The sequence below is a fragment of the Leptonychotes weddellii genome, chromosome X (genome assembly GCF_054177405.1).
Source record: "Leptonychotes weddellii isolate Sample4059 chromosome X, ASM5417740v2, whole genome shotgun sequence".
In the NCBI taxonomy this organism is placed as follows: domain Eukaryota; kingdom Metazoa; phylum Chordata; class Mammalia; order Carnivora; family Phocidae; genus Leptonychotes; species Leptonychotes weddellii.
The window spans coordinates 69,395,482-69,422,907 of NC_138385.1; the positions used below are offsets into that span (position 1 = coordinate 69,395,482).

The 27,426-nt window shown below is 51.2% G+C and overlaps 1 protein-coding gene across 2 annotated transcripts in view; it reads left to right on the top strand.

Annotated features, from left to right (window-relative positions):
* Nucleotides 1-707: 707 nt before the first annotated feature.
* The window catches only part of OTUD5 (OTU deubiquitinase 5), a 28,367-nt gene continuing 1,648 nt past the window's right edge, over nt 708-27,426 (top strand). Inside the window, exons 1-7 of one of the 2 annotated variants that reach the window (XM_081808920.1) lie at nt 708-2,048; nt 11,877-11,967; nt 20,838-20,902; nt 20,987-21,143; nt 21,234-21,382; nt 25,715-25,918; nt 27,359-27,426. The exon at nt 27,359-27,426 is cut by the window's right edge and continues 260 nt beyond it. In XM_081808920.1, the coding sequence (XP_081665046.1) occupies nt 1,458-2,048; nt 11,877-11,967; nt 20,838-20,902; nt 20,987-21,143; nt 21,234-21,382; nt 25,715-25,918; nt 27,359-27,426 (1,325 nt within the window). In that variant the 5' untranslated portion in view covers nt 708-1,457. Of the gene's footprint in view, nt 2,049-11,873; nt 11,968-20,837; nt 20,903-20,986; nt 21,144-21,233; nt 21,383-25,714; nt 25,919-27,358 lie in introns of both variants that reach the window. The other variant, XM_081808919.1, reaches the window with a different exon arrangement.

Genomic DNA, 27,426 nt, shown 5'->3' on the forward strand with positions numbered 1-27,426 from the left:
CAGCACTAGGCCCTTTACAAGCATTAACCTCTGATCCTTAAATCATAATTATCATTGCCATGTTACAGAGAAGTAGAAATTGCAGATAGGGGCGCCTGGCTGACTTAGTCCTAAGAGCATGCGACTCTTGATCTCGGGGGTTGTGAGTTCAAGCTCCACTCTGGGTACAGCGATTACTAAAAAAATAAATAAAATTTCTTGAAAAATTGCGGATGGGATGGATGTTAAATGACTTGCCAAAGATCAGTCAGACAGGAGGGGCAGAGCTCCGATTAGCTTGTAGCTCTCCAACCGCTCAATACCAGGGATTTTTACCAACCCCCTTGCTAAGCACTGGCTGGTGACAGCGCTGGTTCATAAACTTTTGCTCAACCCAGGTAAACTCAGTGGCAGGGGGCGGGGGGCGGGGGAGGGCGGTGGAAAGGCTGTGCTGCGCTTGCGCACTAGCCACAGGGGCGGGGAGGTCAACGCGAGGGCGAGAGTGCTGCGGAGCCAAAGAAGGCGTGTCTGCTTCCCAAACACCCGAGGTCCCCACGGTGCACGTCTGTCCCAGGGTTGGCCGGCCCAACGTGAGTGACGGCTGCTCTTAACCAATCACCGCAGAACTCGGTCTGTTGCCAGGGTGAAGCGGCACCCGCCTCCCCGCCGGCCAAAGATTTGCAGGTGGGTGGGACCGGAACTGACGCTTCAGGGGAGTGCTATACTCTGGGAGTGTTGATATTTTCCAGTCAGTCCGGCTGACTGCGGCCAAGTTGGAAACCTGGCAGGGAGGCGCTTTCAAAATTGTCGTGCGCGGGGCCGGCCACGCTGTCCTGTCGTAGTACCCCCGCCTGCGAGTCACAACCTAGAGGAGAGAAGAGCGCGACGGGGCGGACGAGAAGAAAGGCAAGGAACGAGGGTGCCGACTTTGACTGAAATCTGAGACGGAGGGCACGGGAGGGCGATCGCTCGCACCTGATTGGCCCGTGGGCGTCATCGAGCACCCACGCAGCTGCCCCGATTGGTTGGTGCCCGCGATTGTTGTGGCGGCGGCGAAGATTTTGCCCACGTACTTCCGAACGAGAGGCGGGGCCGTGCCCTGGCGCGCTTGCGCAGCGCCCCGGGGCCCCACCCGGTAGTTCAAGAACCTGCGAGGGGGCGGGGCGAAGAGGTGCTTGTTTTGGTTCTGTTTCCTTTGAAGCAGCAGGCCGGAACGACCGAGTGTAGCAATAAACTTGTTGGACTGGAGAGAAGGCTGCGACAAACCCGCCGCGGTGCCTTCATCTAGGACTTCACATCCGGGTTCTCCTGCCGCGTGACCCGCGCGCCACCGACGGTTCTCGAACCGGTGCATCAATCTCTTTATCCGGGTCCCGCCGATCCCGTCGTGCTTCGCGCACCACAGTAGCCCCCTCATCCGGGTTCTCTCCCGGCGTGCCCCGCGCCGGGTTTGCTGGGGGGTACTTGGCGGTGCCGCCATGACTATTCTCCCCAAAAAGAAGCCGCCGCCTCCCGACGCCGACCCCGCCAACGAACCGCCGCCGCCCGGGCCGCTGCCCCCGGCGCCGCGTCGCGGCGGGGGTGTGGGCGTGGGCGGCGGCGGCACGGGTGTGGGCGGTGGCGACCGCGACCGTGACTCGGGCGTCGTGGGCGCCCGCCGGGCCTCGCCACCGCCTCAGGGCCCGCTACCGGGGCCACCGGGAGCGCTTCACCGCTGGGCGCTGGCCGTGCCGCCTGGCGCCGTGGCGGGTCCGCGGTCACAGCAGGCTTCACCTCCTCCTTGCGGGGGCCCTGTTGGTCCCGGCGGCGGTCCCGGCGACGCGCTGGGTGCAGCGGCGGCGGGTGTGGGCGCGGCGGGCGTGGTGGTGGGCGTGGGCGGAGCCGTAGGCGTTGGCGGTTGCTGTTCAGGGCCGGGCCACAGCAAGCGCCGGCGTCAAGCCCCTGGGGTCGGAGCGGTTGGAGGGGGCAGTCCAGAGCGTGAGGAGGTCGGCGCGGGTTATAACAGTGAAGACGAGTATGAAGCGGCTGCAGCTCGTATCGAGGCTATGGACCCCGCAACCGTTGAGCAGGTATGGGCTGGGGGTAACAGGTGAGTGGGTATGGTGGGTGGGATCCCCAGACCGGGTAGGGACCCAAAGAAGGCTGTTTGAGATCGTCCCGAGGGACCTACGTCTTCTCCCGGAGTCTGGCATTCTTCTCTGGTGGTGGGGGCCTGAGGCGCTCTCTTCCCCACCCCCCACCAAGGACTTGGGGGTTAGAGGCCCCAGATAAGATGGCGGACTTAAGGATGGAGTCTGTGGTCTCTTCTGGGACCCAGAGCCATTATTCCGGGCCCTGGGACCTCATCAAGTAGGGCCATTAGATGGGATTGCCTCCTGAGAGGGGAGTCTCATGACTGCAAGGGACCTTGGTTTGTGTTCGGTGCCTTGAGATTTCCTTTCCTCTGGGATAAGGGTCTAAGACTCCTCCTTCAGGGAACACAAGTAAGGTGGAGACCTCAGGGGAATTTTGAGCGTCCCCAAGATACATAAACCCTTTTCAGGAGTCTATACAGGACAATCCCCTTTCTTTTTCCTTCTCAGGAGTCTATACAGGACAGTCCCCCTTCCTTTTCCTTCTCGGGGGCACAGCTTAGGACCACCCTGCAGTGGAGTTTGAGACTTCCTTAAGGGTCCTAAGCCTGCCTTCAAGTGCCTGAGACTCCCTTTTCTAGAATCAAGAGCCTGAGATATACGTGTATATATATTCTCTTTAGAGAAGGGGGATCTGAATTTTTCTCCAGGGAGACAAGATTCTCTTCCCTTTGGGGACAAGAGCCAAAACTAACACTCAGGGACCAGAAACTACTAAGGTACATGAGATTCGTCCCTTTTCTAAGTGACAAGGGTCTATGCTTCCTTTCAGTGGTCTGAGACTTTCTTGGGGCCAAGAGTCAGAATTTGAATTTCTCTCTAGGAGCTTAAGCTTCTTTTAAGTGATAGGCTTTCAGCTCTTCTCTCCCCCAACCTCACCAGCCTGAACCTTTCTTCAAGAAAATAAGCCTCACTGATTTGGGCACTTGAGCCCAAGATCCCCCTGTTGATGGATGGGGGCTTACAGAGACAGGGTCTGAAGCCTCTTCAGGAGATGGATACCCCCCACACACAGAGGTCCCAGGCAAGGTGAGGTCTTTAGAGGTCCTTTCTCATCAGGGATTGGTATCTGAGTGTTCTCCTTGGGGGGTCTGAGACATCCCCTCCCAACACACACACACAAACACGGGGATATGAGATCCTTCTAATTATAAAGGACCAGAACATGCCTTGGGTACATAACAGCCCCTTCTCTCCCTGCAACAGGGATCTGAGCACCCCCTACCCCAAGGGCCTGAGCTGCTGCTTTTTTTAAAGATTTTATTTATTTATTTGAGAGAGAGAGAGCACAAGCAGGGGTTGGGGGGGTGGGGGAGGAGCAGAGGGACAGAAGCAGACTCCCCGCTGAGCAGGGAGCCTGAGGTGGGGCTCATCCCTGGACTCCAGGATAACGACCTGAGCCTAAGGCAGATGCTTAACTGAGCCACCCAGGCGCCTTGGGCCTCAGCTTCTTGTCAGGGATGTAAGATCCCTGCTTTGGGAACTGTAGCCTCATACCACTCTTCAGGGAACATGGGCAGCATGGAGTCCCAGAGATGGAGCTTGAGGCCTCCCCATGGATCTGAGTCTGCCTTCAGGGCCTGAGACCCATTGCGCCAAGGACACTTGAGCTTGCCCTCAAGGACAAGAGACCCATACATACCTCAGTGACTGGTGTGTCTCTAGAGATGATGTCTGGGCTTCCCCCTCAAGGATTTTAAGGTATTCCTCAGGAACAGAAAGACTCCTTCCACCTTGGGCCCTAAGTGCCTAGGGAGTAGGGTCTTGGGTCTCCCCCTAAGAGTTTAAACTTTCTCTTTGGTGTGTGAGACAACTCAACCCACCTTAGGACCTGAGACCTGAGTCTTCCCTGAGAGTAATTGTCACCTCACTTCAGATAGCATATGTATACCACAGTCATAGGGACCTTTTAGGGACATAAGATATTTTGCCTTGGGGACTTGAGCCTCAGACCACTTGTGAACTAAATCCTGAGAACTACCTACTCCCCTTGGGACATGGATAGGATGGGATTCTGAGGAAAAGTTGAGCCTCTTCCCAGGGGCCTAAGCTTCTCAGGGACAAGAGATCCTTCACCTTAGGAAGGGGCCTGAGCTCCCCCCTTGAGTATGAGGCTCTCTCCACCATCCTGCAACCAGCAGTCCTTTCTCACCAGTGAGAGGGACATGAGGTCTTCTCCAGTGTGGCCTGCGGCCTCCCCCATTAAACAGAAAGACGTGGGTGCTCTTCATAGTCCTAAGAACCCCTTACCAGGAAGATTTCCCTGCTGTCTGTGAGAAGGTTGCCAGGTACTGGGGATGTGGTGGCTGAGGCCTCCCCTGAGTCTCTCCCTGACCGAGCTGTTTGCCTCTCATTTCCAGGATCAGGGAAATGTTTTGAGCTTCCTGAATTGCTTTCAACAAGCTTTGTTCTCGCCAGAGATAGCCCCACTCCAGGGAAATTCTCTACCCAAATCTCTCTTTCCCTTGGTTCAGATAAATCTTTCTTTACTTCACAGGGGCCAGGGCCTTGTCTTGAGCACCCTGTCCTTGCTCCCTTTCTACCCTTGACTACTGCAGGTAGAATCAGTTGTCGGAGCCCATAGGGTCAGGACCAGGAATTGTTTCTCTTCCTGGTTGGGGGAGTCTGCCTTTTCTCCACAGAAATAAGCACAAGGACGTAAAGGAAGAAAGTTGTGTGCTGCCATGGTGACTAGAAAGACCTCTCCTTACACCCCTTGTGCATCTCCTAGGCTCTCTCCCTCATACTTGTTCCCATCAGAACATGGAAGTAAAGCTCTGTGGCTGCATGTCTTCCTGATGACAGAGGAAAGGCTTTTCCTGTCCTCACACTTCTTGGGACAAGAGGAGAATAAGATGCTTCTCCCTGCCTCGCCTCATCCAACTTGGGACTTTTTGGGGATGAGAAGAGGGAAGATGCTTCCTGCTGTTCGAGTCTTGGTCCTGAACGGTCCCCTGGGGCGTTTGTAGCCTTGGAGGCCCATTAGATCTCCTGGGAAAGAGAGGAGTTGTTGAGAGGAGGCCCAGATGGTGAATCCTTGTTCTGACTACTCAGATTTCCTGTTTGTTCGGATGCTGTGACTACTGTAGGACTTGAGGAGCCCTTTTGGCACCCTGGGGTCCTGGTGCAGGGTTGGTGGTAATGTCAGGGGTTTCCTTTTCCAGGCATGGCTGCCTTACTGAGTCTACCCTGTGAAAAGAGTGGCTTGTAAGTCTCCTGGGCTTGAGGACCCCACAGAGCATTTTCAGAGGGGGAGATGCATGCTCTGGTGGTGGGAAGAAGCTGGACCTGGCACTGTAGTCAGGATACCTAGGTTCCCACTCTGGCTCTGCTGGAGCTTTGCTGGATGGACCAGAATAGCTAGGTCTGTGTTCTCTGGGTCTCCGTTTCCTCATTGGTCAGGGAAGGAGCTGGGGAGGTGTCATTTAGCTTTGGGATTTTAGGGAACTCACGCCAAAGCCCTCTGGAGTTGGAGGTGACAGAATGGTGGGTGTCTTTGGAGGAAAATCTGGGTCCCCCCCCCCCGCCCCTTTCTTCTCTCCCCACCATCCAAGCTTGGTGGGCAGGACAGGTGTCTGTTCAGTGTGAGGCTTGGGGTTGGCAGACAGTGAATTTTATGTCCAGTGAATTTTATGGTGAATAATAAGCTTGGGGGTTGCCTGTCAGGGGGCCTACTGGATGGTGTGGGGATAGTGTGGAAAAAGTTTGGGCTTTGGAGCTGGGCAGGCCTGAGTTCAAACCCCAGGATCTCCTGCTTGGCTGTTTTATGGCTTTAGGCAAACTCTCAGCTTTTTTTTTTTTTTTCCCCCTCCCCAAAAGGCCACCCATGCCTGGGGTTATTGAGTATATGAATACCTGACCTGGCCCCACCTCAATTTGGCTGATTCTTCTCTTGCAGTTTTCCCAGGATCATCTGGTTCTTCCTGGAATCCTTTGTAATAGCTGAGCTTTGGCATCTAGGAAACCTGCTGATACCTTTGGCGGGGAGACAGAGTCTTATAGCAGGAAGTAGTCCCTTCCCGGGCTGTCTGGGTTTGAGTCCTCTATCTTCAGGCACTTCCCCTATCTGGGCCTCAGTTTCTCCAGCCTTAAAATGGTAACAGTGAGGAGGGAGGTTGGACTCATTTCTCGGAAGCTAGCTGTGATCTTTTCTTTAATTCCCTGCTCCCCACTCCTCCTACCCATTCTGAAAGTTTTGGGTGAGGCCCATTGGCTTGTGGGGATATGCTGCAAAGTTTCAAGCAGTGTTTGGCTTTCTTCTCCCCTGCTAGTGCTATAGGCCTTTGGGCTTGTTTAATTTTAATGGCTTTATTGAGATATCGTTCACACACCATAGAATTCATCAATTTAAAATGTACAATTCAGTAGCTTTTAGCGTATTCACAGTTGTGCGCCTACTGCCATGATCACTTTTAGAACATTTTTATCACTTGCAAAGAAACCCCGTACCATCACCATCCTCTAGTCCCCTCATCCCCTCCCAGCAACTACTAATCTACTTTTTGTCTTGATTGATTTGTCTGTTCTGAATGGTTCATATAAATGGAATCATACAATGTGCAGTTCTTTGTATCTGGCTTCACTTAGCATATTCTTTTTAAGCCTCATCCATGTTGTAGCATGCATCAGTACTTCATTTCTTGTTGTTGCAGAATAATAGAATCTTCGTTTTTTAACCCAACTCCTCTCCCCTCTCCCCATCAGTGGCCCGGCAGTAGGTTCGGGGGCCTTGGTCTTTTCCCATTTCTTCACCCTGGAGAAGCTTGTGTTGCTCCTTAGAGAGCAGTGCGCCTGTTTTTCATTGGATGGGTTGCCTGTGTTTTGCCCATGGAGCTGAGCCAGTGTTCCTGGGTGTTTTGGGGGGAGAGAAGGGTGGTCTTGGCATCAGGCTTGCTGGGACAGAGCTGTGAAGGCCAGAATATTAAACACCTCTTGGCCTTGGGCTCTGAGAAGACATCTGCCCGAGAGCAGCTATTCCTGCTGCCATCTTCCCCTGCCCCCTCCCCTTTCGGTGGCAGCTCATTCATTGATAGGCAGGGTCAGTAGCTTCCCAGACTCAGAGGGGGAATTCCAGGCCCCTGCTGCCTTCATTCTAATCCTCTCCCTGGGGGGATGCTACAGAGGTGGATCCTGTGGGAGTGGAACCATGCCATATTGCCCCATGGCTCCCACCAGCAAGTGCTTCAAGGGAGTTGTATTCGTTTCCTGTGGCTGCTGTGACAAATTACCACAAACTGAGTGGTCTAGAACAGCAGAAATTTATTCTCTCACGGTGCTGGAAGCGAGAAGTCCAAAATCAGTTTCACTGGGCCAAAATCAAAGTGTTGCCAGGGCTGCAGTCGCTGCAGAGGCTTTAGGGAGAATCCAGTACTCTTCCAGCTTCTGGTGGCTGCCGGCTTTCCTTGGTTTGTGGCTGCATCACTCCATCCTCTCCCTGTTTTCACACCGTCTTCGCTGTTTATGTGCAGTATCCTCTTCTGTGTCAGGTCTTCTCTGCTGTTCTAAGGATACTTGTGATTGCATTTAGGTCCTACCCAGATACTTCAAGATAATCTCTCCATCTCAAGATCCTTAACTTATTCACACTCCTAAAGACCCTTGTTCCTTACTAAGTAGCATTTACAGGTTCCAGGGATTAGGGCCTGATATCTTTGGGTGGTCATCATTAGGCCTCCTACAGGAGTGTTCTTGTTTCCCTTCCAGGGAGGAGAACAGAACCCATTAAGTGCTTTCCTACTGGGCAAAGTCATGTATTGACTTTGAGTCTTTCCAGTTACCCCGTTACTGGGAAGCTTGTTATCCCATTTCACAGATTGGAAAACTGTGGAGTATTCAGAGTGGTTCATCACAGGGCTGATAATTGGTGGAGCTGCACTGGAAACCAAGTCAGTTGGGTCCCACAGTCTGCTTCAACTTCTCTTGGGCCTTTGGACCAGTAGGTTGCAGAGTCTTGCACCTGGGATCTCCTGATGTCAGAGAGCTTTGCCCAGCCCCCTTGTGGAGGCTCAGGGATGTGGAGGGACTTGCCCACAGGCTCAGCAGTGGGCTTGTGAGATTCACTGTCTGGACTTGACTTTTTCAGGCCAGAGCATGGTTGTAGCTTAAACTTATCAGTGGCAGGGTTAGCCTCCATTCCTCTCTCCCACCAGTGTTTCCTTCCTGGGCCACTTTCCTAAACAACTCCCAAGTTGGCACCTTTCTCAGAGGCTCCTGTCCAGCCAGGGGAAGGAGGAGACTAAGCTAGGGGCTTCTGGGACTCTAAACTCTTCCTGGAGCCCAGGACCATGGCCTCCCTGTTTTCTCTCCCCAAAAGGAGAGGCAGGGTTTCAGCCAGACCCAAAGCCCTTAAGGCTGCTGGTGCCAAAGCCAGCAGGAGGGTCGTGGTTTGGCCTCCAGATCCAGGCCCAGATCATCCCAGGACCAAAGCCCTACTTGTGCAAAGGGTATGCTCAGGCCTCCTTCATTTTTAGGGACAAACCAGGACTTTCCTAGGATGGGCTGCCAGGTATGTCTCCATGTTGTGGCTCATGAGGCCTCCCCTTTTGCCTCTATACTAGGCTTTGCTGGTGCCCAAATCTCAGCTCTTTTTGCTTTTGTAAAATGAGGATAAAGCTCACTGCCACCTGGGCTGTGGTAAGAACAATTAAATGAAGTCACCTTTTGCATCAGGCACCTGGCATGGGGCAGGCATTTGGCTAATATGAGTTCATCTTTCTTCCTGGCCCCACCCTGTTTACTTGCCTAGTCCCACCCAGAACTTTAGTTGTGCTGGACTCACTGCTGGGCCTCTTGGCATCCCTGGTGCTTTGTGGTAGAAGTGATTTAATTTATTTAGATAATCTCTACAGCCAACGTGGGGCTTGAACTCACCACCCCAAGATCAAGAATTGCGTGCTCCTCCGACTGAGCCAGCCAGGCGCCCCCTGAAGTGATTTCTTACCCAGTTAACAAGCATTTCTGGAGGTCTTCGTGTTTTAATCCTTCCATCAGGTGGCACCTCTTCTCAAGTGCCAACCTTAATGATTGGTTAGGTCCTTTCCTCTGTGTTTCATAGCACTGTGTTCAACTCTTCACTGCCCTGCTCACACTTGTCCGTGGTCATTCCCTGTTTGCCCATGCCCTCCAGCAGTCAGCGAGCTTATGGAGGATAGAGACCGAGTCCGATTCATTGCGCTGTCCTTGTTGCCCGGCTTTCTACAGTAGGGGTCTGATTTGGCAGCTGCCTGGTAGACCCTTGTTGGAGGAATAAGTAGGAGCCCTTCTCCTCCTCTTTGATCCCCTTTCCCCTCAATCTCTTCCCCTGCGCTAGAGGGCAGGAGGTTACTATGAGCCCTTCTTTAGAACTTTTCTTTCTGCCCAATGTGGGCCTGTAGTCATAGTTGCAGCTTCCCTGCTGGTGACCCCTGGCTGGGGCAGGTACCATGGTGTTGGGAGATGGCTATCCTTGCAGGGCAGGGATGGACTGGGGGAAACTGGCTGAAGTGTGCTAGTCCACAGCCTCTGGGGCAGGCGAGGCAGGTGCTGGAGTGTTGTGCACAAACAAGAGTCTCTGTGCTGTCCATGGAAGCCCATTAAGGGCTTCCAGGAGCCTTTGTCATCTCTGGCAAGCCAGCCACACCTTCCTGGGGTGTGGGCCCTAATGGTGGGGCTGCTGGGCGTTCCCTCATCACCCCCCTCTGCATCCCCTATTCTCCAGCTACTCCAGTGGGACTTGAGGGCCTCTCAGTTGTACGTGGTCTCTGTGCCAGTCTTGCCCCTTCTGTGGCCGAGGACCTGTTATTTACCAAGCCTTTTTAGGCCCTGAAGCTCCTCTGAGCTTCTTCACAGCTCTGTGAGGTAGATCACATATTCCTTGTTTGATAGGAAACTGAGGCTTGGAGAGTTCAGGTAGTTTACCTGAAATCACACAGCGAGTGAGTGACAGGGGTGGGGTTGAAATGCAGAGCCTCCGAACCTTGTACTTCCTACTCTGCTGGGATTTTCGCTCACCTGAGCTGGGGAAAAGTGGACTGCAGAGAAGTGATCCCCTCTGTCTAGTCAGAGTTAGCCCGGATCCTCTAAATCCCTGGCAGGGTGGTGTCCCAAAGGAGCGGGTTTGGGATTCCTGGTCCCTAGCCCATATGCTGGATAAGGCTGGCTTCTTCTGGTGGCCAGCAGAGGGCATGAGGGGCCTGGGAAAGGTCTGCTGCTTCTGGTTTTGTTTTGAAATGGAAAATATGTTTTCAGTGACACATGGACATTATTTTTTTAATCGACTTAATTATTTTTATAAAGTTTTATTTATTTAACAGAGACAGCGAGAGAGGGAACATAAGTAGGGGGAGTGGGAGAGGAAGAAGCAGGCTTCCCACTGAGCATGGAGCCTGATGAGGTGCTCGATCCCAGGATGCCGGGATCATGACCCGAGCCAAAGGCAGACGCTTAATGACTGAGCCGCTCAGGCGCCCCTCGACTTAAATTTTTAGAGCAGTTTTAGGTTCACAGCAAAACTGAACAAGAGTTCCCATATTGAACAGGGAGTTCCCACATACCATACCTGCCCTCACACATGCATAGTCTCCCCCATTATTAACACCCCCCCACCTGAGTGGTGCGTTTGTTACAGTCAGTGTCCATGTAGGACACATCATAATCACCCAGATTCCACAGTTCACATTAGGGTTCACTCTTGGTGTTGTACATTCTATGGGTTTGGACAAATGTATAATGACATGTAACCATTGTTAAGGTACCATACAGAGTAGTTTCACTGCCCTAAACATCCTCTTTTCTGCCTATTCATCTCTCCATTATTTTTTTTTAAGTCTGAAGATAAACATTTGCACAGGCTCACTGAACCTGAACCTTTGGGGTCAAATGTGCTTTGGAATTTAGGGAAATTACAGAATTTAGAAAAATCCCCTGGTGTGTGTACTGTGTGTCATGTAACACCTCTGGTGGAGTCTGTGGTAGGACCTCATAACCATACACCTGAATGTTTCTGCATAGAAATGTTTGCATATTCACCTCCAAGTGGGATAAATAGGTTCTTGCCAGCTCAGGTCAGGTAATGATGGCAAATGAGTTAGAGGAAGACTTTGGTTTTCAAAGCTTTTTGAGTTTTGGAATTTTGGACAAGGGATTGCATACCTCTCATGAAAAAGGTCAAAATCCTCTGTAATACTAACTTTTAGGGATATTTTGTTGTATGGTCTTTGCAATTTTTATGTGTTTGTATGCACATACATATATACGTTACACGGGTTCAGCTATAAGTGAGATCACACAGTGTATGCGTTTTGCCTTTTAGGATACATCTTGACAGTCCCTAGCTATACGTGTAGGGCTTGGGATCTAGGTTCTAGCGAGTTACTCCCTCCTCAACATCTTCCCTACCTTAAGTGGCTAGAAGGTCCCCAGGTGAACTGGTGAACTCCTTGAGATAGAGCCAGGTCCATCCCCACCCCCGGGTACTTGCCGGGTCTGGGCCTCTGGCTGCCTGTGGGAGCCCAGTATTGGATTCCCAATATGGTCAGCAGGGCCGGTCAGAAAACAGATGAGACCCTTCTGGGAGCAAGTATTCTGCTCACACAATGACTGATTCCCTAAAAGAAAGGGTCTCCTCCTCCTCCATGTGCATGGAGTGTCAAGCAGGGCTGGGAATTTGACCCCACCCAGTGTCCTCTTAGCCAGTTAGCTGGGCCCTTCGGGAACCTGGAGGGCAGGGCCCTGGGGAGGGGGTACAGGCCTTTCCTGTTGCTGACCCCCACCTCTTCCCTTCAGCAGGAGCACTGGTTTGAAAAGGCCCTGAGAGACAAGAAGGGCTTCATCATCAAGCAGATGAAGGAGGACGGCGCCTGTCTCTTCCGGGCTGTAGGTGAGTCTGTGCCTTAGCTTTCAAGAGCCTAGGGCTGCCCCTGAGCTGTTTCTGGTGTTTAGGAGTAACCCCTGAGATGGGGTTGAGGGTAGAGTTTACTGGTGTTTCAGGGGCTCCAGGCCCCACCTTCAAGTTAGTATCTGGCCTCTATCCTTTGGTCATGAGGCAGTGCAGTGGTGTAAAAGTAATAACAGTAGTGATAAAAAACATTACTTAGGGACAGATTGCACTGTCAGACACTAAAGGAAACCCTTTTTCATTCCCCTCCAAGCTAGGTTAAGTGTAGGAACTATTGTGGTTTCCATTTGTCAGAAGAGAAAAGCAGCTTAGAGTAGGGAAGTGACTTGCCCAGGGTCAGATAGTAGAGTTGGGAGTCTCTGGGTTGGGTTAGTCTGAGGCCCATGTTCTTTTTTTTTTTTTTTTTTTTTTTTTTAAAGATTTTATTTATTTATTTGAGACAGAGAGAATGAGAGAGAGAGAGCACATGAGAGGGGTGAGGGTCAGAGGGAGAAGCAGACTCCCCGCCGAGCAGGGATCCCGATGCGGGACTCGATCCCGGGACTCCAGGATCATGACCTGAGCCGAAAGCAGCCGCTCAACCAACTGAGCCACCCAGGCGCCCGCCCATGTTCTTTTTTTTATTATTATTTATTTGACAGAGAGAGACCGCGAGAGAGGGAACACAAGCAGGGGAAGTGGGAGAGGGAGAAGCAGGCTTCCCACTGAGCAGGGAGCCCAACATGGGGCTCGATCCCAGGACCCTGGGATCATGACCTGAGCCGAAGGCAGCCGCTTAACGACTGAGCCACCAGGCGCCCCTGAGGCCCATGTTCTTAACCACAGCACATTGCTGTCAGCCTGGGATCATAGAATTTTTTTAAACTTACACAAAAGTAGAATAGTGAATTCTCATGTACCCATCATTCATCTTCAAAATAGTCGTCAACACTTGGCCAGCCTTGTTTCATCACTACCCTGCCCACTCTTTCTCATTCTCCTGAAACAAGAGTATTTTTAAAGCAAAACCCCAACATCAGATCATTTCATTTATAAATATTTATGTATGTTTTTCTAACAGATAAAGATTCTTTCTTTCCTAACGTAACCAAAGTGTTATTATCCTCCTTAACAACATTCATAATTCCTTAATAACATCTATTATCCAGTCTGAGTGACATCTTCGAGGCCGCTCTGGCTCTGAATCTGTGACCCAATAGGCAGTTTGAAGGCCTTGTGCTAGTGTCCAGGGGAATTTGGGAATGTGATCTGACCCTTCCATGGGGGCTCTGCTATCTACCAGGGAAAACGGCCCTCTGATAGGAGCCTTGAAGTAGGAGTCAGAAGCCCTGTCTTCCAGTTCTGGCCGTGATTCAAAAACTTCCATTCTGCCATCTGTGAAATGGTGTTGATTGTGAAGGGCTCCTTGAATCCTTAGAAGGTCTGCTATTCTCTCACTGTGTGGCTAGCCCCATGTCTCCCAGTAGCCTGGACTGACTCCACTTCTGACTGTGCCACTGATTCTTGGTGTGAACTTGGGCAAGCAGCTCTGTTTTCCTGATCCTGTTTCCGAGGCTGTAACAGGAGGCAGAAGACCCAGAGTGGTAATGGTTACATGAGATCACTTCAGTAAATCCCTTTGGTGCCTGACACCTGGTAGACCCTCAGGGAACAGTAGCATTGGTGAAGCCTGAACGCTGTTTTCAGTGGGGTCTCAAAGCCACAAATGTTTGTTGAATGAGTAGAAGAAGTTTAGGTGGGTTGAGTGCTTGCCTCCCCATTCTACCAAGCGGAAGAGGTTCAGGCAGTGGACTCTGCTGGGCTAGGAAAATCCCACCCTTTCTACCCCTGTGGCTCAATCCTGTGTTCTCCGTGGGATGTTTCTTAGAAAGAGAGCTGGGTTTGGGGGCATCTTGGACAAAAGGAAGGCAAAGAATAGGTCAGGGCCTGTTAGGTGCTAGGCCCTGTGCTGAAGCCTCAGGCTAGATGTGGGGCAAACGGGGCTGCTGGTGGAGTGAGTGTAAGAGAATGCAGCTGGGCACCTTGGTCTCAGGCTGCCTTTGAGGCAGATGTTGGAGCTAGTAAGGACCTGGCTTGTGCAGTAATCCATATCAACAGGGATATTTTTTTTAATTTCATTTTATTATGTTACGTTAGTCACCATACATCACATCATTAGTTTTTGATGTAGTGTTCCATGATTCATTGTTTGCGTATAACACCCAGTGCTCCATTCAATATGTGCTCTCCTTAATACCCATCACCGGGCTAACCCATCCCCCCCCACTCCCCTCCCCTCTAGAACCCTCAGTTTGTTTCTCAGAGTCCATCGTCTCTCATGGTTCGTCTCCCCCCTCCGATTTCCCCCCCTTCATTTCAACAGCAATATTTTCATGTGTGTCCATCCAGTTGACCTCCCCAAACACCCTCTGACACCCCCCTCAAGGGCCTTCCAGTAAAGGGCCTGAGCTTACAGGAAGAGCTGACCGCGGCAGGTTGAAGGCCTTTCCCTATCAGCACTGTGGCTACCCATTTCCCCCAACTGGACTGCCCTTGGCTTTTCTCTGTAAAACCTCAGAAGCCCCATGGCCACTCCCTGGAAGTATGTGGCTCCTGGGTCTCTAGGCCTCATCTGGAGGTTTCCCTGGGCCAGAGTGCACAGGACATGTGCCTGGGAAGGGGACTTTGTCCTCGGGCTTTCTGATGCCCCTCTGCTTCCAGCCTAGCTTGTGCAGGGACAGGCAGCAGGGAGAGAGCACCTGAGCTCTGATGAGAAGGCCTACAGGTTCTAGCTTCCTGCCACGCATTGCATAGTGGAAGGAGCACATAACCAAAGGCTGGAGTTGGAGAGGGGATTGCATACACAGAGGCCACAGTGTTGTTCTTTGACCCTAACTGTTTGCTGGCATTCAGCTGGGTGCTTTAGATTCACCTGCAAAATTGGGATTGTTATCCCATGAGACAGGTGAGAAGATTGAGGCTCAGGAAAGGGAAATGACATGCTTGGGGTCGTTAGTGGCGGAGCCGGCATGGGAACCCAGACGTGTCCAAAGGACATGTTCTTTCTATGACCCTGGGAAAGCCCTAGCGTCTCGGCTTAGCTGTCAACTGGCTGGGTGACCTCAGGTATATTCCTTGACCTCTCTGGGCCTTACTTCCTCTAACTAGGAGCCTGTGGTCCTCTACTGTTGGGAATCCTGAGGCAGTTGGCTTTCTACCCTCTGTTTTGCCTCTGAGGTCTGGGTGTCCCTCGTGTGAACCAGTACTCAACTGCTCTCTCCCACAACCCCCTGTTGGGGACTTGTGAGCATCAGTGAAGGCTTGGGTGGAAGGAGGAGCCCAAGTTCCTGAGGTACCCTGTGGCCCACCCTGCCCCTGCTAGGCTCAGATAACCTCCTCCTGGAAACGTGGGTCTGCATCTCTCTGGCCCTCTCCCCATAGGACTTTGACTCAGCGAAAACCTCTGGCCCTGGCCCTGGCCTCTGTGGGCAAAGTGGAAGCCACATGTGCGTCTGTCTGCACGGGCCACGAGGAAGCAGCTGGAGCTGTACATGTTAGAACGATGGGGCCCAGAAACATTAGCCTGGACCATCAGTGTCGCGGGGGTGGATCTTCGATTAATTTTGACTGTTTTATAAATGGGGAAACCAATGCCTTGCGAGAAAGCCAGCACCCTATTACCTAGATTACATATGCAGCCTCAGAACATAGGTGTCTGAGGTTGAACTAGGCCAGAAGGAGAAGATTCCCATGGACACCCGTGGTCATTGGGCTCTTTCTGCCTTGCTTCCCCAGTTTCCCCAACTTGGCCGTGGGCATCCTTGAGTAGAAGAGCAGGCATCTCAGAGACCAGGCCATCAAGAGGACAGAGTTCTGTCTCCCCTCACCTAGGGTGTCTCCCCCATTGAGAGTGTGCCATTTGGGGCGATGGGCCAGGTGCACACCACAGCCACTTGACAGGCAGGGGAGGCCTTTTTCTTGGCTCATCTCCTCAGTGGGGCCAGGAGGCAAGTGGGGAACAGATCAGGTTCCTGTCTCCCCCTGCTGCTGTGTGTACACACATTTGTGTGGTTTGTTTTTAGATTGCCTGCAGACACCAGGCTTCCTTTTCTGTCCTCAGCAGAACTTGCTGCGGCTCTTCTAGCAGGCGGGCAGGCAGCCTGGCGGGGAGACAGTTCCCAGGTGCCTCTCAAACAAATGGTAGGGCCCTGTGCTTAATTAAACTCCGGTAGGTAGTCCAAGCTTTCCTGTCCTGCTTCTCCACATAACTCTTAGGCAAATAGTGACTATTTTAGAGAGCCTGAGGAGGAGGGGTTACAGAGGTTTGAGGGACCTTCCCCCAGGCAGCAGGGGAAGGAGGTTGAGGCAAGCCTGTAAGAACTATTGGCTCTTCCTCCCTCCCATTAACCCCTGGCGAAGGGTAGGAAGGAGGTGAGGGTCCTCGCTTTATACAGCTTTGCCTCTCATCCAACCTTTAATCTTGGTTAGCGGTAAGGACAGCTACTTGCTGAATGCGATAGGTCTCTGTAGTTGTGAGGGTGGTATGGATATTTGGCCTCAGGGAACATCTTTTTTTTTTTTTAAGATTTTATTTACTTGTCAGAGCGAGAGAGAGAGTGCACACACGAGGTGGAGGAGCGGCAGGCAGAGGGAGAAGTAAGTAGTCTCCCTGCTGAGCAGGGAGCCCCATGTGGGACTCGATCCTAGGACCCTGGGATCATGATCTGAGCCAAAGGCAGGCGCTTAACCGACTGAGCCACCCAGGCATCCCCTCAGGGAACATCTTTGGCAGGATCTGCTGGCTTTGTGTGTGTGTGTGCACATGTGCGTTTCTCTGCTCATGTCTCAGCGTGCTCAGAGAAAGGACAGACGTAGGCTGTGGGGAGGTAAGGTTTATGCTGACCTCTATGTAATTCCTGCCCACTCCCAGGCCTTTCCAGGGTTCCAGCTGATTCCTGCTTGTGCTGGTGGGGAAACTGAGGCAGACAGAATCAGGCCTTGCCCTCAGCAGGCAGGCGGCTAAAGTTATAGTTGGATTAGGGGTAGTGGTAACATCACCTGGAGCATCAGTGTTTGAAGTTACCAGGTACTCCTTGAGAGCCTGGCCTTTACCCTCCCTGATGTGTGACCTCAGGCCAGCTCTGCCACATTTCTGTACCTCAATTATTCCTCCTGTGTAAAGTAGGGCTTTTTGGGGTGAAGATGAAATAAGTTAGAATGTGAAAAGGCCTTGGTGGAATCAATTGTGGTATTGTCCTGAGGATTTCCGAGCCCTCTTTGGGTTGGGGACAGAGGTGAGGTAGTGGGGGACCCCCTTCAGCTGGACTCTGGGAGGGGAGAGCAGGTGCAGATTGCCCACAAGTGCAGCGTCAGCAAGAGGAGTTTCGGTTTCTATCAAAACAAGTTCTCTGAATTCCCCTACCTCTGCAGGTCCATTGGGCCCTTTCCCCCACCTTGGCCCCCACAGGGAAGTCCAGCCCAGCCCCTAGTCCCATATGCCAACCCTCTGGGAGGAGGGGGCTTTCTGGAGGACAGAGGTGGGCTAGCAAAGTCAGACAAGCACTGCCTCGATGAGGACTTCCTGTGTTTTAGCCCTGATTTGGATGGTTATCCCACTTTAATATCATTGAAAAGATCCTTCTCACCCCCATTGGGGAGGTATTTTTGCTCGGTTTCCTTGGTGTTCAGATACGCACGTTTTCTTCCGCATCAGTGATCCCAAAACTAGCTTATATTTTATAATCAGTGAGGTGGGTCGTGCCGCCCACCCCCAACAAAAGCTGTGATTTAAATGCATGTACAGTACCACCTATCAGTACATCTTAGGATTGAGGAGAGAAGGGGAAACTTTACAGGTAGGTAGGTAGAGAAAGTCATTTAAGGACCCTGTTTCGTGAAGCCTGTATTTTCAATTTGATGTTAATTTGGTTGCTAAAGATTTGAACTACGGACACAGGAGGTAGGCCTGTGGACCTTTGGATTCAGGAAAGGTAGAGAGCCCGCCCTGCCTGTGTGAGGCAGGACAGCCTAGACTCCTTGCTCGGGGCTTTCCTCTGGCTGAGGGAGTACGACAGAAATGAGGAAGGGCTTAATGAGTGGTTCCGGCGACGTTCTGACTGACTTGGGGATGGTTAGCTATTTGAGAGAGTCATCGTCCGCTCATGACAAGCGGAGCCCCCAGGTTCATTTCTTTTTTTTTTTCTAAATTTTTTTTTTTTTTAAGATTTTATTTATTTATTTGAGAGAATGAGAGACAGAGAGCACGAGAGGGAAGCAGGTCAGAGGGAGAAGCAGACCCCCTGCCGAGCAGGGAGCCCGATGCGGGACTCCATTCCGGGACTCCAGGATCATGGCCTGAGCCGAAGGCAGTCACTTAACCAACTGAGCCACCCAGGTGCCCCCCCAGGTTCATTTCTTGAACACCCAGGACATCGTAGGCATTCAGCAAACCCTACCCCTCGTCTTGACAGCCCCCTGTGAAAGGAAGAGTAGTACTCTCCCCACTTCACGGATGAAGACATTGCAGCCCAGAGAGCATGAAGGCCTTGTCCAGTGCCACACAGCTAGGAGGCAGCAGGACCTTTCTGCTAGGCAAGGGGGCCAATGGCAGGGGAATGGGGGGGCCTTCACGAGCTTCCCTCAGCTCCCTTCCCTGTTGCAGTCTCCCCTTTCCTCCATTTTCTTGCATCCAGCATCCAGCTCAGGTAGATCCATCTCCCAGGAAATGCCTGTCGATCTTTCCCGAGGAGCATCTCAGCCCCCTCCTGGAGCTTGGCAGGCCGGCCCGTTTAACCCCCTTGCCACCGTCGCAGTCCCTGTTTACTGCAGCTGCTGGCAGCACTGCCTCCGCAGCCCCCCAGGCTCCTTCTACATAAATAGCTCTCGCAGCCACAGTGGCCTCTGTGGTCCCGGCTTCTAAGAAAGGCGGCAGCAGGGGGCCCCCAGCCTCTGCGCAGGGCACGTGACTTGCTGGAAATGCTGCTGGGGGGGCGGGGGAGAGTGTGGCCGCAGAACCCACATCCTTGTTTACATCAGTGAAGGGGCTACCCCTTCCCGCCTTCACCGCTCCCCCCCGCCCTCAGGTCTCCGCACCTCTAAGAGGACGTGAGACAGGCATGGGCCCCATTTTCTGTCTCAGAGCAGCCTTTTTCTCCTTCTCTCACAGAATCCTCCAGGGAGGGAAGGGGAGGGCAGCGAAGGCGATTCTTCAGAGGTAGACTGGCTGTCCTGGAAGACCTCTGCGGTGTTCCCTGCAACAGCGGGACCTGCCCCTGCCCCAGTGCCCCAGAGAGACCCCATCAGAGCAACGGTCCTTCGGGGAGACAAAGGGAAATTCCCTCTTCATCTTAGCCAGGGGACATCAGGCGTGCCCCATCTTCAAGCCCACTTTAATTTCCCCAGGAGAAGACTCCCTGGCTCCCCTGGCCTGTCCATCCACTCAGCAAGCTGGTCCCGATTTCCTGTACTGTATCGGGCCCTGAGCTGGGGTGGACTTGGATGTGACTTGCTCTCAGCCTTCAGTGGGAGTCAGAGTGGTCAGGCAGAGGAAGTCTGCACACACCTTTGATAAATGTAATGATAGAAGTGCTCTGGAGGGTGGGAGGGCTGGGCAACTGTATAAAGAATACATGGGTGTGTGACAAGTAGGCAGCCGAGGAGGATGGAAAGAATGCCCCGAAAAGAGGAAATGGCATGTGTGAAGATCCTCAAGTAAGGTAGGGGAAGCCTGGTTCTTATTTTGACCGAAACCCTGTGACACCTAGATCATTTGGGCCATAGGCAGGCTGCCTTTCCCGAATTAAGCTTAAGTTATGTTTGTATGTGTCTTTTTCTCTTGCTAGAATATGTGCTTCTTGCAGACAGGGGCAGGATTTTACTCACATCTATCACCTACACAGTACCCCACATTCAGGCCCCACTCCGGGTAGGGGACTCTGGTTTACTGAGTGACTGCTGTGTCCCAAACCCCGTGCTAATCACCTTATACCCATGATTTCGTTGATCCTCTAAGAGGCCTGCCAGGGAGTTACCTGCTTGTTCCTGTTTTACACGTGAAGCCTATGAGGCTCAGGACGCTTGGGTTGCTTGCCTCTGGTCGTTTAGCTCACTGGTACCTGGCAGAACTGGGCTTGAAGCCCAGTTTTTACAGTTTCTTCTTCTTCTTTATTTATTTATTTGTAACCTACGAAGGCCATGCTGGCTCCCAGGAGTCAGGAAAACTGTATTCTAGAGTTGACTCTCTCAGACTGACTTGCCGTGTGACCTTGGTGAAGCCACAAACTCTCCCTCAGCCTTAGCTTCCTCATGTGAAGAGTGAAGGGGGAGTGTGGAATTGCTGGTGCTCGAGGCCACTTAGGGGACTTAAAATGTTTGTTGATTTGTCTGAGTGGCCGGGCAAGCCCCGGACAGACTCATCTGCCTGGGTTGTGTTCCTCTCGCCTGTACTCTCCCATTCTTAAAGACTGTCCCTGCCTGCCTCTTTTTTCCGTGACCCCATTCCGGCCCACAAAGCCAAGCACGCTCCAGGCGGTAGTGTAGGAAAAGGAGTTTCCCTGGCCCCCAGCCCTCCACCCCCAAGGATGTTCCAGGGCGTGGAACTCTTCTCCGGTGGCAGCTCTTTTTTTTTTAATTTTTTTTTTAAAGATTTTATTTATTTATTTGAGAGAGATAGAATGAGACAGAGAGAGCACATGAGAGGGGGGAGGGTCAGAGGGAGAAGCAGACTCCCCGCTGAGCAGGGAGCCCGATGCGGGACTCGATCCCGGGGCTCCAGGATCATGACCTGAGCCGAAGGCAGTCGCCCAACCAACTGAGCCCCCCAGGCGCCCTCCGGTGGCAGCTCTTGACCCCCGCCTCTCTTTCTGTCCCCACAGCTGACCAGGTGTACGGAGACCAGGACATGCATGAGGTGGTGCGAAAGCATTGCATGGACTATCTGGTGAGACCTTGCAGAGGCCTCGGGGCGGGCAGAGTGGGCGCATCCCTGCCCCGCACGGACCTGACCCTCCGATCTGTTCCGCAGATGAAGAATGCGGACTACTTCTCCAACTATGTCACCGAGGACTTCACCACCTACATCAACAGGAAGCGGAAAAACAACTGCCACGGCAACCACATTGAGATGCAGGCCATGGCAGAGATGTACAACCGGCCCGTGGAGGTGTACCAGTACAGCACAGGTACTCGGGCGGGCAGCTGAGCGGCCGCCTGCGCCCGGCCTGGGCCTGCCCTGCCCGCCGCGGGTGCTCCTTCCTTCTCTTTCTCTGCAGAACCCATCAACACATTCCATGGGATCCATCAAAACGAGGATGAGCCCATCCGCGTCAGCTACCACCGGAATATCCACTACAATTCAGTGGTGAATCCCAACAAGGCCACCATTGGTGTGGGACTAGGCCTGCCATCATTCAAACCCGGGGTAAGTGGGTCCCCATGCCCAGGATGGCTGCTGGATAGAGAGGCCGGAAACCTCTTTTGACATCTCAGTTCTGCCCTAGCCCACAAAAATGACATGTCCCCCGAGTTGCCCCTGAGCTCTCACCTCTGTAAAACTAGGGAGTTACCCAAGGTGATCTCTCAGGGCTCATTCGGTGCTCTCCGTTTGCGCGTCTGAGCTGGCTTACCCATCTTTCATGCCTGTTGAGGGTTGGCATTTTGGGATATGGAGGAGGCACATCTGGGAACTGTGAACCCGGGCTTGGTCTGGGTATCTCGGTACCTGCATGGATCCTCCGAAACTCAGCAGTTCTAGACAGCCGTGGTCACAGAGACTTAGAAGTGCAGGCCTGGCCCGACCACTACTGGCTGTGGGACCTAGGGCAGATTATACAAGCAATGTGGGCTGGCCGCTTGGCCAGTACAGAACATGCCGAACACTGGGCCTGTTGCCTAGTAGGTGCTCAGAAGGTGGCAGTACGTTTTTCCAGCACATGCTGACAGGTTCTTGTTCTCTCTCATAAACAGTCATCTTCTGGGGATTTTGCTGTCTTCTATTGGGGTTTCACTTCCTACAAACAGAAAGTGCCCCTGCCTCATTTTAGGAAATGCACACCCTAACACGACACACCCTCCAACATAGGGTTTTTTTTTAATTTTGTTTTTTAAGTAAACTTTTAATTTTAGAACAGTTTTAGATTTACAAAATTACCAAGATTACATAATTTCCATATTCCCCACTATGATGAACATACCTGCATAGAATATTTGTCACAATTAATAAACCAGTATTGATACATTAACTAAAGAGACCATACTTTATTTAAATGACCTCAGTCTTTCCCTAACGATCTTATCTGTTCCAGAATCCCATCCAGGAGACCTTCCTACATTTAGTTGTCATGTCTCTTTTGGCTCTGACAGTTTCTCTGAATTTCCTTGTTTTTATCTTTGATCTGTTTACAGAGTCTGGTTTTGCCTTTTCTAGAATGTAATGGAATTGGAATCATAACTATGTAGTTTTTTTTCTGAGTGTCTTTCACATAACGCCATGTATTTAAATTTAAGATTCATCCATGACTTTCTGTGGTCTGATCACTCGTTTCTTTTATCTTTTTTTTTTTTTAGGATTTTAAGTGTTTTTTTTTTAAGATTTAAGTTTTTTTTTTTTTACTTATTTTTAAAGATATTATTTATTTATTTTACAGAGAGGGACACAGCGAGAGAGGGAACACAAGCAGGGGGAGCGAGAGAGGAAGAAGCAGGCTTCCCGCTCAGCAGGAAGCCCGATGTGGGGCTCGATCCCAGGACCCCGGGATCATGACCTGAGCCGAAGGCAGACACTTAATGACTGCGCCACCCAGGCACCTCTAAGATTTAAGATTTTAAGATTTATTTATTTTAGAGACAGAGAGGACGAGTGGGAGGGGGAGAGGGAGAGAGAATCTCAAGCTGACTCCATGCTGAGCGCACAGCCCATCCGGGGGCTCGATCTCCCAACCCTGAGATCATGACCTGAGCCGAAATCAAGAGTTGGAAGCTTAACCAACTGTGCCACCCAGGTGCCCCACTCGTTTCTTTCTTTTTTTAAGATTTTATTTATTCATTTGACAGAAAGCAAGCACAAAGAGGAGGTGGGGGGGCAGAGGGAGAGGGTGAAGCAGGCCCCCACTGAGCAGGGAGCCCGATGTGGGGCTCGATCCCTGGACCCTGGGATCATGATCTGAGCTGAAGGCAGACCGCTTAACTGACTGAGCCACCCAGGCTCCCTAGCCCCACTTGTTTTTTTGTTTTTTGTTTTTTTAATTAAAAAAAATTTGAATGCCTTAAGTATTTTTGTTTGTTTGTAGATTTAATTGTTTAGAATGATTTTAAATTTACAAAAAAAAAATTGAGAAGGTAGAGTTCCCATGTAGCCTCCTCCCCCCTACACAGTTTCACTTTTATTAACATATTGGATGACTATGATACATTTGTTACAATATATGAACCAATAGCAATACATTATTATTAACTGAAGTCATCCTGTCTCTTTAGATTCCCTTGTTCTGTGACGGTTTCTCACATTTTTATGTTTTTGATGACCTTGACAGTATTGAGGAGTACTGGTCCGGTATATTATAGGATGTTTCTCTTTTGAAATTTGTCTGATGTTTTTCTCATTAGACTAGGGTTATGGGTTTTAGGGAGGAAGATCAGAGTGGTAAAATACCATTCTCGTCACATCTTACCAATGGTATATACTGGGAACATGATTTATGACTGTTGATGTTGATCTTGACCCCTGGGAGAAGTATTGTTTGTCAGATTTTCTCCACTGTAAAATTATTCTCTCCCCCCATTCCTTTTTCCTTACTGTCCTGTTTGGAAGGAAGTCATTATGTACAGCCCACACTGAAGAAGTGGAGGTTATGCTCCATCTTCTTTTTTTCTTTTGTTTTAAGATTTTATTTATTTATTTGACAGATAGATAGAGAGCACAAGTAGGCAGAGTGGCAGGCAGAGGGACAGGGAGAAGCAGGCTCTCCGCTGAGTAGGGAGCCGGACGTGGGGCTCGATCCCAGGACCCCAGGATCATGACCTGAGCCGAAGGCAGCTGCTTAACCGACTGAGCCACCCAGGCGCCCCCTATGTTCCATCTTCTTGAGGACAGAGTATCTACATAAATTATGTAGAATTCTTCTGCAAGGGAGATTTGTCTCTTGTCCCCCATTTATTTATATCACTGTGGACTCAAGGGTATTTTTTTTATACTTCTATACTTTAAGTTATAATCCAGTACTATTTTTATTTATTTAGATGCTCACATTGTTCCAGTTTTGGCTATTGGGAGCGCTCTCAGTTGGTTCCCAGCTGCATCGCTTTGACATACCCCCATCATTGTGGTGGTGGATTGATTTTTTTGTTGGGTTTGTTTTTGTTTTTTCGGGGTTTTTTTGGTTTTGGTTTGTTTATTGTGTTTCATTTTGTAGCACTTTCTTACTTTCTGGCACTATGAGGTGCTCCAGGTTCATCTTGTATATATCTTGCTCCAGTCCTAGAACCAGCCATTTGTCCAAGGAGCCCTGGTTCCTTTTATTGCAATATGTTATTAGAAACCAAGATCTGGGTGCTGAGTGTGCTTCTTACTACTGGGGTGTCCTTGCTTCTAGACCCTTTCAGCTGACAGAGCAAGGAGATCTATCTGTGTATACTAACCTGTGTGTATACATTTATCTAGAAATACTTCTTATGTAACCATCCGTATCTCTATGAAGCTACAGTTCTTAACTGGTATCTCCAACTGATAAGGTACCTCATCAGTTGTAATTTGCAATTCCTTGATGACAAATGGTGTTGAGCATCTTTTACGTGCTTATTTGCCATCTGTATATCTTCTTTAAGGAAATTGTGTTTAGAGTTTTTTGCCCTTTTTTAAAAAATATTTATTTGAGAGAGAGAGCACAAGCAGGGGGAGTGGCAGAGGCAGAGGGAGAAGCAGCCTCCCCGATGAGCAGGGAGCCCGATGTGGGGCTTGATCCCAGGACTCTGGGATCGTGACCTTAGCGGAAGGCAGACGCTTAACCGACTGAGCCACCCAGGTGCCCATTTTTGCCCATTTTTAAATTGGCTTGTTCTAACATAGAGCTTTATGTACTTTTTGGATTATTCTACATAGGTAAAAAAATTACATTTTACATCATAATGCACACATATTGGTGTGTAGTGTGTATATTTGCATTAAAATAATTGTTCAAATTTCACAGAGCAATACTTAAACTTAATGCCTAGAATATGCTCTGGTATTTTTTTAGATGCTGTTGTGTCTCATAGCCTGGCAAAAGCAGTCTCCTACAGTGTCCCACAATTTGTGACAGCCCTTCCCGTGATGATACCATCCCCTTGTCCCCTTAAATGTCCAAATACTCCCTTCACCCTGTGCACACTCAGCTAACTTCTCAGGTGATCTTTTCTCCTTGTCCCGTCTGGGCATAGGTGAGGAAGGTCTCGGTATTGTGAAACTGAGCCATCGCTGGGTGATGCATCTTTAAATTCCAGCACCTGATTGCCCCAGACCTAGTACTTCATTCAAGGTGTCTTAGGGGTGGGAGCAGGGCTTCTGAGTGTAGGAGTTTGGAATGACAAGTCCTACTACCAAAGCCTGCCTCCCAATTCTTGATGAATAGGCAGCCTGCTCAAGGGGATGCTTAGTAAGAGTACCTGACTTCCTATCTCCTCTCTTCTGGGCCTATAGGCCCACAATCCTGAGCCGGTTCTGGTTCCTGGCCAGAGTTCAGAGTGTCACCCCACATCCCTGTTCCTCCCTGCCTTGCAGTTCGCAGAGCAGTCCCTGATGAAGAATGCCATAAAAACATCAGAGGAGTCATGGATTGAGCAGCAAATGCTGGAAGACAAGAAGCGGGCCACAGACTGGGAGGCCACAAATGAGGCCATTGAGGAGCAGGTGGCTCGAGAATCCTACCTGCAGTGGCTGCGGGATCAGGAGAAACAGGCCCGCCAGGTCCGCGGCCCAAGCCAGGTGAGTCCTGGGCTCTGTCACTGGCCTGGCCAAGAACCCCTTATTTCACATGCTCTGCCCCCCCATACAGGAAGAAGAAATTAAGCGGTTTTGACATCTGGGAGAGAAGGAAGCTCTCAGCCCATTCTGTACCACATCTTGGCCTTAATCTTGGCATTGTGCCTTAGAACTCTCAACACCTTTGCAGAACGAGCTCTTAAGGAGTGAGGGAGGCCAGCACTGGCGGTAACGTGTGGGATTGATGAATAGTTCTAGAGGGACAAGCTTTTGTTGAATGTCCTTGTGTGTCAGGCTCTGTGCTGAGGATGTAGAATTAGGTCTGGCCTGTTCCACTCTCAGTGATCCTCTGTCTACCGAGGGAGACAGATACATCAGTGAGGCCCTTGACCCTGGCTGGGAGACCAGTGGACATGGGGGCTCTGGTCAGCCTTCACACAGGAAGGTTGGATTTTTAGGGCAGGGATGGGGCAGAGCAGGCAGGCATTTGAGGAATCACAAGGAGTTTAGAGTGACTGTAAGTGTTGGCAAGAGTCGAGTAATTTCTACAACAAATATTTATTGCAGGTCTGCGCCAGGCACTGTTCTCAGTGTATGGGGGTACATTGGTGAGCTGGGCAGGTCCAGATCCCTGTCCTTGTGATGCTTACATTTTTGCAGAGTGGAACAAAAGAAACAGTAAACATAATGAATAGATGGTTGAGAGGTGGGACAGATGAAACACATAGAGGGTGCTGACGGGGAGATGAAGATAGTATGGTCAAGGTAGGCCTCAGAGCAGGTGAGATGTGAGCAAAAGCTTGCAGAAGGTGAGACAGTTAGCTAAGTGCATGTGCCAAGCCAGGCAGAAGGCCAGCAAGAGCAAAGCCCTGAGGGGAGTGCGCTCCTGGTGTGATTTGGGAGCGGCTCGGGGCCAGTGTGGCGGAGCAGAATGCAGTAGTCAGAGAGGTGATGGGGCCGGATTGAGAAGGGGCTTGTGGGCTCTGCTGAGGACTTTGGCTTTTACTGTGAGTGAGGCAGAAGCCTTTGGGAGGGTTGTGAGCAGAGGAGGGACAGGATACCCCTGATTGCCGAGTGCAGCACGGAGTCTAGGGGGTTAGGCGGAGAAGCAGGGGACGGGTGAGGTGGAAGCTACTAGAGAAGTCCCAGTGGTGGCAGATGGCAGTGCTGGCTAGGGAGGAGTGAGGAAAGGGGATGGAGTCTGAATGTGTTTTGAAAGTGGGAGATACAGGTTTCCTGCCCGGTTGGCTGTAAGGATGTGAGGGGGGATTAAGGAGCTGGCCTTCGTCCTGCGGTCTGCCGTGTGACTAGGAATGATGGTGGCCTATGTAGAAACTGTATCACAGCCAGGATGCCGGGAGCAAGCCAGCCTTCAGGGACGGAGCAGAGGAGGCTCACGCCTGGCGGCGGTCCTTACCTCCTCCTCCTTCCTCCGCACTGCAGCCGCGGAAGGCCAGTGCCACATGCAGTTCTGCCACAGCAGCAGCCTCCAGTGGCCTGGAGGAGTGGAC